Raw genomic sequence first — 14,420 nt, 5'->3', positions numbered from 1 at the left:
AACCAGTACATCAGGTCCCATATACACAGGACTGTTTGTCCCGAGGGGAAGGTTTCTCTGAGCAGAAACAGCACAGTTCGTCCCTGAAATGCTCACAGGAAACAGTGCCAAAGATACAACTACTAAAACCCTTGTAATAGAATCATAGAATGATTGCATTGGAAGGGACCTTCAAAGGTCATCTAGAGCAAGCTAGTTATGCATGAGAAAGATACGAAGTACAGCTAAACACCATCCCTTCAGTGATCCTTTGGAGAGCAGGTCTCACAAGGAACAGCTGAGGGGACTGGCATTTAGGCTGGAGAAGAAAAGGCTGAGGGGAGTATCTAGGTTCTAGTTTAAATTTCCCAGAAACTCAAAATATAGCTAACAGAACCAATACAATAATAGGGAGCCTTCCCCTCTCCCGCCACCCTTTGGAAGGAAAAGGAATTAGATGTAGAGAGGAAAAGGGTAAAAAATACCCAAATAAATAGTCTTTCTTCCATTTGAAAGTTAAAAGATAAACCCATAACTTTTAACAATAAATAAAAGGTATTTAAGGTAAGGGAGCTACAAAGAGGTACAGGGAAGGGAACACAAGATACAAAAATATGTATACTATCAGATTGATGGCAATGGATGGAGGTAGAATCAAGAAGGCTTTGTCCACCACATGGAAGAATGACCACATGGCAAAAAAGGAACAACAGCAGGAACCAGGGTGATGCTAGCAGGCAGGGAGGCAAAAGAAACAGGAGGTTTCTGTGTTTTTATAGGGGTGGGCTAACCACTGCACCTGGGGTTAGGTTCAGACCACTCTCCAAGAGGGTTAACCCTTTACAAGGAGACATCTCTTTTTCTACCACTCCTTTAACAGAAGTTGGAGCAAGGTGGGTGTCAGTCTATTCTCTCAAGTAACCAGCAATAGAATGAGAGGAAATAGCCTCGAGTTGGGAGCATTAGATTGGATATTAGGGAAATGTTCTTTACTGAAATAGCGGTCAAGTACTGTAATAGGCTTCCCAGGGAAGCAGTAGAGTCGCCACCCCTGTAGGTGTTCAAAAAACATGTAGACATGGCACTTCAGGACATGGTTTAGTGGCCATGTTGGTGTTGGGTTGACAGTTGGACTTGATATTTCAGGTCTTTTCCAACCTATAATTTGTGTTTTCACTCAGATGAGTGAAATCAATTCTATGATTTAAACCAAGAGTGCGTCCCTCAGGTCAGGAGGCCCTAAGGATAATGCTGACAAATTTCCTTGTGTTATTGCTTCCTATCCCAGCTGGAGCATAGAACCATCATTAAGAAACTAGAAGTGAAAGCTGATGTGGTCTACATTTATCTGGAGAAGGTATGTGGGAACAAAAGTATTTTGTCTGGCCCAGCAAGAGGAAGATATCAGAGGACAGGGAGAGCTCTGTGTGAAGTTAAAGACTTGGTTAGATGTGGAGAAAGAGAATTGTGGGTAGAACTGTGGATAAAAGAAGGTTGCCCAATTTCATTGTCATTGGGTTAGCACTTGCTACTCCTCCCACTGACTCCAATTCTAGAATCCAGAATATTTAATGCTTTATGGAGATTTAGTGCAGGAAAACATTCAAGCTAGGGAAGATGAAGATGCAATGACTTCTTTCTCCCATTCCTTGCTATTTTCTTTCCATCTACATAAGCTCAGTGATGAATCTCAAACATTCCTTCTGCAACTGGAAGAAGTAATTCATGTAAAGAACCTGAAGCCAGCCAGCATCAAAGTCTATGATTACTACCAGCCAGGTGGGTTGCAGGTTTCCTTCTACTCTGAGGCTGGGAGCTGGGTTCCTAGCTGTCTGACTGGGAAAAGACATCACGCGCTCTTCTCTGTGTAATTGTCTTCCTCACTTCCCTTTGCAGAGGAGCATGCCTCTGTGGACTACAGTGTTGTCTGCATTTGAGGTAGGCAACAAGTCTCAGTGTGACACAGTGACACCTTGACATGGTGGGTCTTGGGCCACAGAGAGGCAATGTAAGCAAACAAACACTGGCAGTGTTGGTGTCTCCTCCCTAACAGCAAGTAATAGGACAATATTAAATGACCTCAAGTTACACCAGGGGAGATTTAGGTTGGCTATTAGAGGAAATGTCTTCACTGAAATGGTGCTCGAACACTGTAACAGGATCCCCAGGGAGATGGTTGAATCCCCACCCCTGGTGCTGAGGGATGTGGTTTAACACAAGCCTTGGTAGAGTTGGATAATGGTTGGACTCAATGACTTTTCCAACTAAAACAATTATGTGATCTATGGGAAGGAGGATGGCAATCATTGGGGGGCCTATATCCAGATAGAAAGAGGAACTGGCATTTATCTGTGGCTAAGCATGTGGATTTAGAATGGAGCTCTTTTGCAGCTGGGAAGGTAGTGAAAAGGCACTTATGGGAAGCAGCTGAAGCATCCTGCTTGTTTGTTTTACTTTCTATCCCCACAACTGCACATTCTTCATAAAGAGGTAGAGGTACTCCCAAACTTGCGATGAAGGATGGGGGAGAAACTATCACACCATCACACCTACCTTTGCCTACTATTATACATGGAATGGAAGGAAATGCCACCCAGCTGGTACATAGCCCATATGGTCCTCCACTTGAGTGAATGGACTGAGGGATCACAACAGACCAACAGTTGTGTCGGAACTGTGAGGACTTTGGCTGGGGTGGTGGTGGAGGGGGTGTCATGCACCTGGGAAGAATTAAAGTAAGCATGACCCCTGACCTTGCTGCCGATGTTCCAGTTGGTGATGAGCTACAGGCTTAGTCCATGAAGATATAATTCTGCCTTCAATGTACAAAACTTCTAGCTCCTCTGTTGCTCTCTCCTCACACTTTCCATGGTTTCTCCTAATCGTTCTGCAGCAGGATTCAGACAGCACTGGAGTACAAGTGAACATGCTGTGATAGCCTTGTCTCGTGTGCCCTTTCTGCAAGTCACCAGCTCTTCTTGGAAGTGGCCTTCAGATAGTGATGCAGTGTTCTGAGACGCCTACTCCTCACCCCTCCTCAGCAGCCTAGCCTTGCTAATTGCTGGTGATTAAGGTTTCTAAATGCTTTCCAAATTGCTGGCCAAGGAAACTGCTGAACATACCCCAGGTCTCTGTTGCCTTCAGATCCAGTTTGTGTGATGCTCATCTTCCCTGGGTACCAACTGTGCCTTGGTGCATGCTCCACTTCCTCCTCTGCAAGTCTGCAGCTGGAGGGACAGAATGTTGCGTGTGTACATACACACAGAGCAGAGGAGAAGAAATTATTTTTACTCTGGTGCTCTTAGTTTTTCTGGTTTGGTAGACATACAGTAAACCTGAATAACCATTCAATCAGATAGTTCCAGTCTCCTGCGATTTAATAAGATGCCAGGCACAGTCTGAGCCTTTCGGAAACTACCTGCTCATCAGGAAATGTGACATATTTTCTCTTTGCTTCTCATCTCCACGTGGTGGTTGTTGGCAGGAGTGACAGGGGATGGATGGACAGAGACTGCAGAGGATGGGTCTCTAACCCTGTCCCTGTGAAGACATCAAAAGACAATAAGTCTGTGTTCCTGAAGTATTAAATGTAACCATTTGAAATCTGGGGGGTTATTTTGCGCCTTGTGACTAAAGAAGACTGCCAAGTCGTCAAAGAGAGGGCTCATTGTGAATCTACCTATACCAAAGCTATAGCAGAATCTCTACTAAGAGTATAGGGTTAGTGGCTGCCATTCCACAGTAGGGCAGGTGATTCATGAAGCAAGTGTGTCTCTCCGTCTGATGGTCTGTGGGCAAGGAAGCATGCAGATACAGAAAAATTTAGAACAGCAGCATGCACTGCTTAAGTTCAAGCCTTTACTCATTGTGGCAGATGCTTATTCCCTACTGTGCATCACAAACCGGGCTGAGATTGTGAAAAACTGGCACTGAGAAAGACTTAGGTCCTGCGACAAAGGTGAACATGGCTTGTTGTGTGCACAGGTCTAGAGAGCTGTGGAAATGCAGGGAAAGGGCCAGGAAAAGGAACTGTGTTGATTTGAGGAAAGTGTATTTGACGTAAAATGCCAGGACTGGTGGTAGGACTCAGGATAAGCAGTTCTTGCTTTCTGTGAACATACCTCAACTCTTAAGAGCTCAGGACTTCAAACCTTCCACTTCAGTTCTCCCTTTGCTTTAGTGTAACTACTGACATACAGGAACTCCTTCTTGTTTAGCATTGCTAATCACTTTCTGCCCTCAACTGGCACTCTGGCCTTGTCCGTATCTCCATACTCTTCAAGACCATGCCACCAAAAGAGGCCCTTACCTCACTCACACAAGGCACTGTAGTTCATCATTGTAGTTTCTTCTGAATGACAAAAAAAGAAGTGCAAATGAGACACACTTGCCAAAAACTGACTAAAGTAAGCCAGATTTGTGACTCTGTTCCTAGGAGAGGTGCTTCCACAGATTACAGACCATGACTTCCCTCTGCTATGACACACAAACCCACCAGTATATGTCTGACTCTGGGTGCAGCTAGTCCAGACTCACTCAGGTCATGAGGCTGGTTTTATTTTGAAACTGTAAGTTCCAGACAACTCTATTACAGTTATGGATTCCTCACTTTCTGAAGCAATAGCGAGCCCGAGCAGATATCTAGCTTTTATCTCCACCAGGGAAGGGCCCCAGAGAACAGAGAAATTTTTAACAGTATTATTCTTTTGCGGGGGAGGGGGAGGGCACTCATTCTTCTAAGTCATCTCCTCATCACAGTCCCACTGCCTTGGCTGTATCCCACAGAATGAGTGTACAAACGAATGGCTTTGGGCTCTGTATTCCCTTCTTGTTGGGAGACTTAGAATCTAAGTGGGTCTGCAAGACAACTTCAAGCTTGTAGGTTCGGGGATCAGAGAAAGAAGAATCTACCAATTTGATATCCAAGAGGGTAAGTTTGTCACTAGAAAGCTTCTCAGGGGAAGTTAGATAAACATGTAAGGGAGGTATTGTATTAGACTTTACAACTTCAGAAAATGTCTTTCCAGTGTTACCTTTGGGTGGTGTCTGCAATGCATCAATCTGATCTTACCTAGCATGTAGTAATCATAGACCTTGATACTAGCTGGTTTATGATCCTTCACTTGCATGTCCTGCTGCACCAGCAAAGTGTAGGTATGGGGCTGTCTAGTCAGCTGTGACCAAGAGATGTAAGGATTACAGCTAGAATTGAATCATTGCAAGAAAATCCCTTCCACCCATTCTCCCTCAGGCTCTGTGAAGGCCTCACTGCTGTGAAGGATCTGTTCTGCTTCCCAGGCCATCTCAAAAGTATCTTCTCAGTCTGTGACCATCTCCCCTTTTTGATCACTAATTTTAACTTAGCTTGTGAGACAGCAAATCCACGCAGTCAATGTGCATTGGATATCTAAATGTTACACTGGTGTTCCCAACCAATCCCACTTTCTCATCTATCTCTGCTCTGAGCTCCATGCATTTTGCCTCAATGGCTACTTTCATACAGAGTCCCATTATGTCAGCTTTTGTTCTCACCTTGCATAACCCTCATCATGAAGCAGACAAATGCAAGGTGTCTGCTGGATGATAGTAGTTACATGACCTGCCATTGATTAGGATCCTCCTTGTGCTACATGGGAGCCTGAACTGAAATCTTTGTGCTGCCTTCTGCTGCAGGTGTAACAAAACCAGCATCTCTGCAACCCTTGTGCATGCACACTTATTATGAAGCCAGCTTAGCTCAGCTTAGTGACAGCTAGGGACAAACCACAGAATTGTTTTGATTGGAACAGACCTTTAAGATCATCAAGTCCAATCATCATCTAACTCTACCAAGACTGGTATTAAGCCACAGCTCTGCATTTTAGAAACACCCCCATGGATGGGCATTCAGCCATCTCCTCAGGGAGCCTGTTCCAGTGTTTGAGAATCCTTTCAGTGAAGAAGTTTCTTCTAATATCCAATCTAAGTCCCTCCTCAGGAAATGGAAGGCCATTTCCTTTCATGCTATCACTTGTTACTAGGCAGAAGAGATGACTCCCATCTCCAAACAACCTCCTTTCAGAGAGATAAAGAGAATGGGAAGGTCTACCTTCAGCCTCCTTGTCTCCAGGCTAACCATCCCTAGTTCCATCAGCTGCTTCTCACAAGACCTCTTCTCCCAACACTTCACCAGTTTCATTATCCTTCTCTGAACCTACCCAAGGACCTCAGTGTAGGGTCCAAAACTGAACCCAGTGATGAAGCTGTGGGCTCACTAGTGCTGAGTAGAGGGGAAATGAACAATCACAGAAATCTAAAAGTTCTCCTTGAACATTCTAAAGGTTTTTAATTCGTTTTTATTTCCCTTTTGTATAGGTGTGTATGTAGCTAGCAAAAGGCTGGAGCGGTTGTTAATCTGCTGATTAATGAGGCTGGGGAGCAAGCACTGCATCTGACACAACCATCTGCTTTAATTTTGAGTGGTCTTGACAAACTCCATAAGCAATCTTGGCTGCTTCCTATAGGCTGCATAAGGGCTCTGTATGAACTGAATTTACAAGATGGATCCTACTACTACTCCCCAGTCCTGATCAGACACTGTGGACTCATAGCATGTAGGAATAAATTCTCTGTGGGTCCCCTGATTTCTCTTTTAATTCTGCTGAACCATCAGTGTTATTCTCATTTTACCCAAGAGAAGTGTCCCTGTATACAGGCTCTGCAACTGAACTACTGCAGACTGATAGGTCACCAAATATGGCTGGTGTGTAGGAGCAACACCTTTGGATACTTAAAATACTAATTGGAATCAAGATACAAGAGTAGGCTAAAACCGTGTTATCAGACCTTAGCCCTTTTAATAGATGTTGGTATAAATTCCACTTACTTCTTCCAGGTAGAGAACAACTTGCTCAGCTTTACTTTCCACTTTCCTCACTAAAGGCATCCTCTTTAACTGAAAATAGGAGGACAGTGTCAGAAACACTAATAGAAAAAAAAGATATTCAGGCATGTTTGGCCTTGTGAGGGCACAGGCAAAATGGTGTCATCACCAAGGAAGCCCTTAGGGTAGGAGAAGGCAAGATGTGATCTGGAAGGCACTTAGTTTATACAAATTTCTTGAGAGGAAAATTACTTTATTTCTCTGTCCATGGGAATGATCGAAGTCCCGCATACAGTCCTGCGTGATATACAACTATCACTATTCTCATTCCATCTGGATATAAACTGACAGTCTCACCTTTTCCAGTGAACCTATCACAGGGCTGTAGCCAGACAGCAGCTCCATTTGGATCAGGACCATATTGGTGGAAACATGATTCCCTGTGTAGCTGCAGCAGAAAACCAGGGGACAGCACTAATGTTACTTTCTGAGCCATGATCTTCAGATACTCCAGCCCAGCTTTGGCATTCAAGTGGAGGAATCTGCCTTTGCTTTCACTGTTCTTCCTGTTGTCACGGAAGGTAGCACCCCCACCAGTATGTATCTCTTCCCATGTGAGGGTTTAAATGGACCCACATAATCAACTTGCCATGTGCTCCATAGCTTCTTGTCTTCTCTAATGTGTTGTGCTGGAGCTAAGTTGGGGTGATCGGTTCTAAGCCTAACTTTACACTGTGGACAAGCTGAAATGATTTCCCCGCAGGTAGTCATAGAAATTGGCCATCCTCTGGATCTACACTCGTAGTAGAGGTCTGCTTTTCCTGAATGGCCTCTTTTAATGTGTAGCCATTCAGCTAATCTCCACCATTCATCTTTCTCATCTTCAACTATGTTTATTCTCGCCAGAAAATCTGCCTGATTATTCCAGGCTGCAGATGGAGTTTGCTGTTTAGAATGCCCTTTAACCCAACCAACTTCAAGTGATCTGGATCGGCCTATTTCTAATAGTCTTTTCCAGTCATCAGCCCTCCAAACTTCCACGTTTGAAACCTTCCACTGATTCGCTTCCCACTGGCAAATCCACTCAGTGGCACCTTTGAATGTAGAGTAGGAATCAGTGTAAATGGTTGTTGCTCCGTGCTCTGCTGCTAGCATGAGAGCATGCAGCTCCCCTACCTGTGCACTGCCATCACCCTCTTCAGTGATGGTTTGGCCTGTAGCAATCTCCAAGGCAGCGGCTTTATAGCGCCACTTTGACCCCACTCTCCGAGAAGATGCATCTGTGAACCATACTCCTGATTTATCAGAGTCTGCAGTCATTTCTGGGGCCACCTGAATAGGAGAAGGCTTATATGGCTGACCAAGTAGTGCCTTGTCAGGGTTGATGGGCTGCTGTAATTTGGATACCTTAGTAGGTCCTTCTCTCAGTGGCATAAGCTGTGAGATTCCCTCTAGGTAAGTATACCACTTTCTTACAGTGGCCTTTTGGGCAATTCCTTCTGGTGGAGGAGATCCTTTGAGGATCGATTTTAGCAGAGGAAATGGGCCTTGCACTACAATGTCTTGTGTAGTGCGAAGCTTTTCTGCCTCTTTGACAGCTCGAGTTAGGGAAAGGAGTCCCTTTTCCCATTCCGAGTACCGTGTCTCGGTCTCTTTGAACGCTGTTGAGGAAAACAAAAGAGCTCTACTGGGACCATTGGGTCCTCTCTGGAAAATTCCACAGTATGAGGCATTCTCGGAAAAACCCCATTCAGCCCTCAGGGCATCTTTTGGGTGCAAGGGCCCCAACTTCTGATATGCCTTCAGTTCATCTTTGAGAACTTTCAGGCTCTCAGAATGTTGTGGAGTCCAATCCCAAACTTTGTGCTTCTTAAGCAAATCATACAGAGGAGCAGAGGAAATGGGCCTTGACACTTTTCCTTTGGAATAGTTAGCCCTTTATCAGTTAACAGCTTTCGAATATTCTCAGCTACTGTAGCAACTTGTTCTTTGTCATTCCCTCCCACCAAGATGTCATCAATGTAATGATACACCTTAACATCTTTAGGAAGTTGAACAGTGTCAAGCAAAGCTGCAAGTGTGTTGTGCGCAATAGTTGCACAGTGTTTGTACCCTTGTGGGAGACTGTTGAATGTGTATTGAATACCTTGCCAAGTAAATGCAAATTGCGGTTTGTCCTCTTCTCTTAGTGGTACCATGAAAAACATGTCCTTCACGTCCAGAGTCGCCATCCAGGCATGAGAAGCTGCTTGGATCGCTGTTACTGTGGATGAGAGACTAGGAACTGCTGCAGTGAGAGGAAGAGTGTTACTATTAAGTTTTCTGAAATCAATCATTAATCTCCATCGGCCATCTGGTTTGCGGACTGGCCAGACAGGTGAATTGTAAGGAGAATGAGTTCTGGTGATGATCTTTCTCTTCTCAAGATCAGCTGTCACTTCAGTAATACCTTGCCTAGCTGCTGCTGGCAATGGATATTGTGCAACACAGGTAATGTGCGACTTCGGCAAAGGAGGAGCAGTTTGTAACCAATGAACATGAGCATGTACTAATTTTCCCCTCTTATTTCTCACCTCATAAGCACCAAAGCTCCATAATGTTCCATCTGGAAGATGCCACCTTCTACCTGCTAAAACATCAAATCCGAGAATATTATATCGACAATCAGCTAATGCTACTTCTACCAGGGTACTTCTCTTCTCCCCAGGCAACCATAGTTTCGTTTTAGCCAAGTGGCATATGTCAGGCTGTCCTGTTACACCTGTTATTTTTATCTTCTTACTAGATGGCAGAATTCTGAGGCGTTTTGCCAATTGCTCATTCAACACAGTAATTTGTGCACCTGTGTCTATTAGGTACTTAACAGCAGTTCTATCTGGTCCTGTTGGAATCATAATGAAAGGTTCAGGTTTTTCAGACCACTGACAAGCAGAAACAAAGCGATGAGTGTGGCCTGAAGCATTCATCGCTGCTTCTAGTTTTTTGACTTGTTTTTAGCCCTTTGCTGATCAGATTGACCTGACTTATTGGGAGAGGTGTTTCTGGAACCCCTCTTGCGTCTCTGTTTTGTCTTATTTCCATCCTGGCCTAATAGTTTTTTCATTTCATCAATGATGGCTTTACCCATAGCACCAATTTCAGTCTTCATGGGGTCACACTCCACCAGTCTCTTCTTCGGGTAGTCACCTTGCCCATAATAGGAATTCCGCCCCCAGAATGTTCTCGAATTAGAGCGACGGTTGATCTCAGGGCTCCCCCTGGGACTTGACCGTGGGCTCGTCCTGGGGCTTCCCACAGGGCTTTCTGGACCACCATAAGCTTTGGCATACCTCACTTCTGGCTTCTTTCCATGTGGAGGTTTGCTCCTTCGGTCAGATGTTCTTGATTTGTACCAGGATGGATGTAAAGGTGTGGTATCAGTATAACCTAGATTTCGCCCTTTAAACATTAATTCTTCTAGGAGTTCTCCCCACGTAGTGTGATTTAATGTGTTATCTCCTGTTCTTACCTTTTCTTGTATCGCTTTCTCAATATGCTCCCTTCTAGCCTCACACACAGTTCTCAAAATTCCTGGCAAACCTTTTACCAAAGGATGAAGCCTATTTGGTTCAATTGGGAGACTCATAGGATTTGGGTTAATTCCACGATTATCCATGGCCTGTATACAAGCCAACTTTGTGATTGTTTCAACTAACTGATCACAATTTGAAATACGACATCTGATTACCTCATCTCTCTCTGAAGGATGATAAGCACCAGCCCAATAAAGTATTCTAGAACTCAATGCAAGCTCACCCTCGGGACCATTCCCTAGAAACACTTCAGATCCCCAACAATATCCCTTTACCTCTTCAAGAGACAAAATTACAGATTCAGCATCATTCATTATAATTCTATAAACATAATCAGTTATAGTCTCGTTAGGCAATCGGGAATACCTTTCCCTTATCTCCTGCTTCTGCAATGCGGTGTATGGTCGAGTTTTCTGAGTCGTGGTGCGCTGTCCTCGTGGTCCTATAACGGTTTCTGTCTTGAAAACGGGATTGACAGATGCGTTCCTCATGCTGTCGGTTAGCTCCTCCACTTCCGTGTCGCTGCTCATGACGCAATTGCGGGTGATGGCTCGGAGTGGGGCTGCGCAGGCGCGCTGTCCTTGTCGCTCCGTAATGGCGCCTGCGGGCGTGGCTGCGAAGAAGATGGCGTCTGCGGCGCGGGCTGTTTAACCGGGATGGACGTCGGCATGGCCTGCGGAATCAGAACCTGCAACGGAACCTGCTGAGGCAAAATCGGTTGAAAAGACATCGCTAATTGCGGCTGAGCCGTTGCCTGAGGCTGAGAAGGCATCGGGACTGGCAAAACTGGTTGCAAAAGCGACGTCGGCACGGGCTGCTGAGCCGTTTGCGGCTGTGGGGGCAGCTGTGGCATGGGCTGAGATAGTATCGGAGCCGCTGGCGGCGGACCCGGCTGGGCTTGCGGCAGGGGCTGAGAAGGCAAAACAGTTATCTGTGGAGAGAGCGGCGGTGGCACAGGCTGAGACGTCCGCCGAATTGAGGTCCGCGGCAGAGGGACGGGTGCCGGCCGTGCCGGGGACTGCTGCGGCGACAGCGCCTCTGGGCCCTGCTGCCCTACGCGCGGCTGCGGGGACTGCGATGGCGACATTCGCAGCTGTAATTCTTGAAAGGCTTGGAGAAACTTCCCCTCTAGCCTCTCCTCCAACTCCCGAAGTCGTTGATCGGTAACCGCGGGTACGTTCACACGATTAATCTCGCTACTCAACCTGCTATTCTCAGCTTTCAACTCCTCAACCTGTTGTCTCGCCTTCTGGCCGATCTGCCTCCAACATTTTCGCTGTTTATCGAGATAATCAACTTCTCTCCTTAACTTGTCTCCTTCGTCACTCGCCTGTTTCAACTCATACTCCAATTCATCTACTTTATCTTGAGCTCGAATTAAGCCTACTGCCAGCACAAGGTTTTCTTTATCTATTCCTTCCACGTCTTGGAAAGCTTTATATAGCATAATAACCATATCTATTAAATTATCGGTGACCTGTTTCATGGTATCATTAGCAAGTGCGTCCATAGTCTTTCGTATGTGAGCGATCTCAAAAACAGACATCAACTTAACAACTGGATCATCTGCTACTGCCTCCACTGTATCTTCTGCCTCCACTGTGGCAGACTCAGACTCTGCTTCAGCTGCCATAGCCTGTGGCTGCGGCTGTTGCTGCTCCATCATGATATTTTCTGCCATAAATCTGTAGTTATTCTACGGTTACAATCCCATCCTCGTCGCCAATTTGTCACGGAAGGTAGTTTGGGAGGTTGTGGGGAAAATACGTGGAGACTCACTTGTGGATTTCAAGTGATTTATTGCTCAAACACGGAGATCCCCCTCCCGAACTAAATTCCCCACGTGAGTTCTTTTGTATTGAAGTTGTAAAATAACAGTTCAGAAAATAGCGGATAAAAGAGAGTCTGTGATTTCTTTAGAGTTCTTTTGAGTCTTTAAAGTTACTCAGTCTTTAGGTAAAGAGTTCTTTCTCCAATTTACTCACTGTTCGAGGTTCAGTTCAGCAAAGTTCGAAGGTTTTGGGCGGTGTCCCTTTGTTCCTCAGGATCGGGCCCAAGCAGGTTTGAGGCCTCTGCGGGCCCCTCGTCGGGCAAGGCCGATCAGGAACGTGAGGGCACCGCGGCAGGAGCGAGGCAGGCAGGCAGGCTAGCGAGCGAGCGGTAGGAGCAGGTACCAGCAAGCTCAAGCCAGCAAGCGCCCCGATCCAGGAAGGCACACCATTTTTATAATGTTCAAAAGAGGTGTAACCCTCCAGTCCAGGCTATTTTAAGTTATTCTTACAGATTGGCACAAAATTACAATTAACCTATATAATTGGACAGTTCTTACCAAAACAACCTGTAGGACCACCCAAAGCTCGGCCCACACCAGGTGTCGAGCGGGCATGAGAACTGCCGTTCCCCCTAGCCAAAACAGTGGCCATTGTTTACCTTTATCTCGACTAGGGAGAGACTTTCTCATGGGGCTGAAGGACTGTTTTGGTTTACGATGCTTGTGGCTTAAAATGTGAGACACTGCAACTTTTACAGCAGGGAGGCCTGCTAAGGGCTTCTGCTACCCTCCATGACACCTGTAAACATACATTTTCCTGTACTGGAATAAATTTTTGTTCTTCCCTCAGTTTCCCTTCTAATTTTTCTGAGACAAAGAAAAGAAATTCCTTGGAAGACTTTTGGAGTTACCTTCTCTATGTGTGTCAGAGAACATCACATCCTCTGCCTGCTCCCTTGGTAATTCTGTGCCAGGTATATGGCAGAGTGGTCAACCAAGAGTGGAGGAGGGAAGACTTAGGAATGAGAGTCAGTAGTCAGACCCACAGGACCTTCACATCACTAGTATTTTGAGACCTAAGCCTACAAGGCAGTGAGACCCCTAGACCTTGTGAAAATTTGTGGTGAGTGTCATAATAACAAGTAAATCTGTAGCCTGAGTCATCCCTCTGGGGTCTTACACTTTTCACTGAGCTGAGGAGAGCATAATTAAAAGAATGTGGACATCTTAGCCCTCGGACCTCGTGAGTGAAAGGGAATCCTGACCATTAAGAGACTGGTGTGAATTCTCTTAGCACAGTGGCTGCAAGGGACAACTGTCTCCTACCGAGCATGAACGGTGATAGAGAATTGGGTGGCGTTGGGTGCAGTGCATTCTGTATACACGGATATGGCAAAGGTGTCCTCACTTCTCGGTGGAGGGATGTGGTACCGCAGGACAGCCTGCCGGGACAGAAAGAAGCCAGTTGGCAGAGAGCAGCATTTTTGTCTTCTCATGGAGAGTATAGTTTTCTAGCATTTGATTGTTGCTTGCTGTCTTCTGCTCATGTAAGAGAGAATTATGTGGTAGAAACAGAGGTTCTGCTAGTGTACTGCTTCTGGTGGTGGTTGACAGACTTCTTGAAGAGGTGCAACTCTGGCAGGGTGGAGATGATCCAGATTTCATTTGAGGAACTGCTATTCCCTTCCTGTTGGATCTCAGCTGCTGCTACTAGCTGTGAACCCAGATTCTTGCAAGTCCCTGTAGCAGTCTGTTTTTAATGTTGGCTAAGGAGCAAGGTGAGAAGCTCCCTAGCTTTCAAGGCTTTTCCCTAGACAGACCCTTTCTCCCTGGCTGGTCTTACCTGCAGGAAGAGGCACCCATGGCCCTGTACTTGCACAATATAATCTCGGGGAATGGCTGGCAGCTCCACCATCTGCAACAGGAGGCGATTGGTGTTGTCTACTCTGATGTTTTGGTTGAAACCCTCAGATGAGAGAGATGCCTGAAGATCGGGGCCATCCTTGCTGAAGGTCTTGGTTGCATACAGGGCTAAGGCTTCCAGAGCAACCACTGTGTCCTAAGAGAAGAGAAACAGGTTGGGCAAAATAGTACCACTTCCTCCTCTGCATTCCCAGTCCTTAGGCATTCCCTCACTCATGCTGCCTCTACAACACAGTAAGGATTAAGCTTTTAGCACAGGATTATTTCAGAGGAATACAAATATCCCCTTTTTTTCCCAGCGCCCAGGAGCTAT

General features: G+C 45.8%; 2 protein-coding genes across 2 annotated transcripts in view; one reads left to right on the top strand and one right to left on the bottom strand.

Annotated features, from left to right (window-relative positions):
- Window positions 1–1,977, top strand: part of LOC135175368 (alpha-2-macroglobulin-like protein 1) — a 35,918-nt gene extending 33,941 nt beyond the window's left edge. Inside the window, exons 32-34 of the mRNA XM_064143400.1 lie at window positions 1,268–1,336; window positions 1,656–1,758; window positions 1,876–1,977. Of these exons, the coding sequence (XP_063999470.1) occupies window positions 1,268–1,336; window positions 1,656–1,758; window positions 1,876–1,916 (213 nt within the window). The 3' untranslated portion in view covers window positions 1,917–1,977. The remainder of the gene's footprint in view (window positions 1–1,267; window positions 1,337–1,655; window positions 1,759–1,875) is intronic.
- A 1,279-nt stretch (window positions 1,978–3,256) lies between these two features.
- Window positions 3,257–14,420, bottom strand: part of LOC135175364 (alpha-2-macroglobulin-like protein 1) — a 61,060-nt gene continuing 49,896 nt past the window's right edge. The window contains 7 exon segments of the mRNA XM_064143398.1: window positions 3,257–3,519; window positions 4,289–4,330; window positions 5,051–5,153; window positions 6,845–6,913; window positions 7,199–7,289; window positions 13,511–13,626; window positions 14,028–14,243. Of these exon segments, the coding sequence (XP_063999468.1) occupies window positions 4,290–4,330; window positions 5,051–5,153; window positions 6,845–6,913; window positions 7,199–7,289; window positions 13,511–13,626; window positions 14,028–14,243 (636 nt within the window). The 3' untranslated portion in view covers window positions 3,257–3,519; window position 4,289.

The sequence above is a fragment of the Pogoniulus pusillus genome, chromosome 5 (assembly GCF_015220805.1).
Source record: "Pogoniulus pusillus isolate bPogPus1 chromosome 5, bPogPus1.pri, whole genome shotgun sequence".
Classification (NCBI taxonomy): Eukaryota; Metazoa; Chordata; class Aves; order Piciformes; family Lybiidae; genus Pogoniulus; species Pogoniulus pusillus.
Note: the sequence above shows the minus strand (reverse complement) of the source record. Positions and strands in the feature narration are given on the sequence as shown.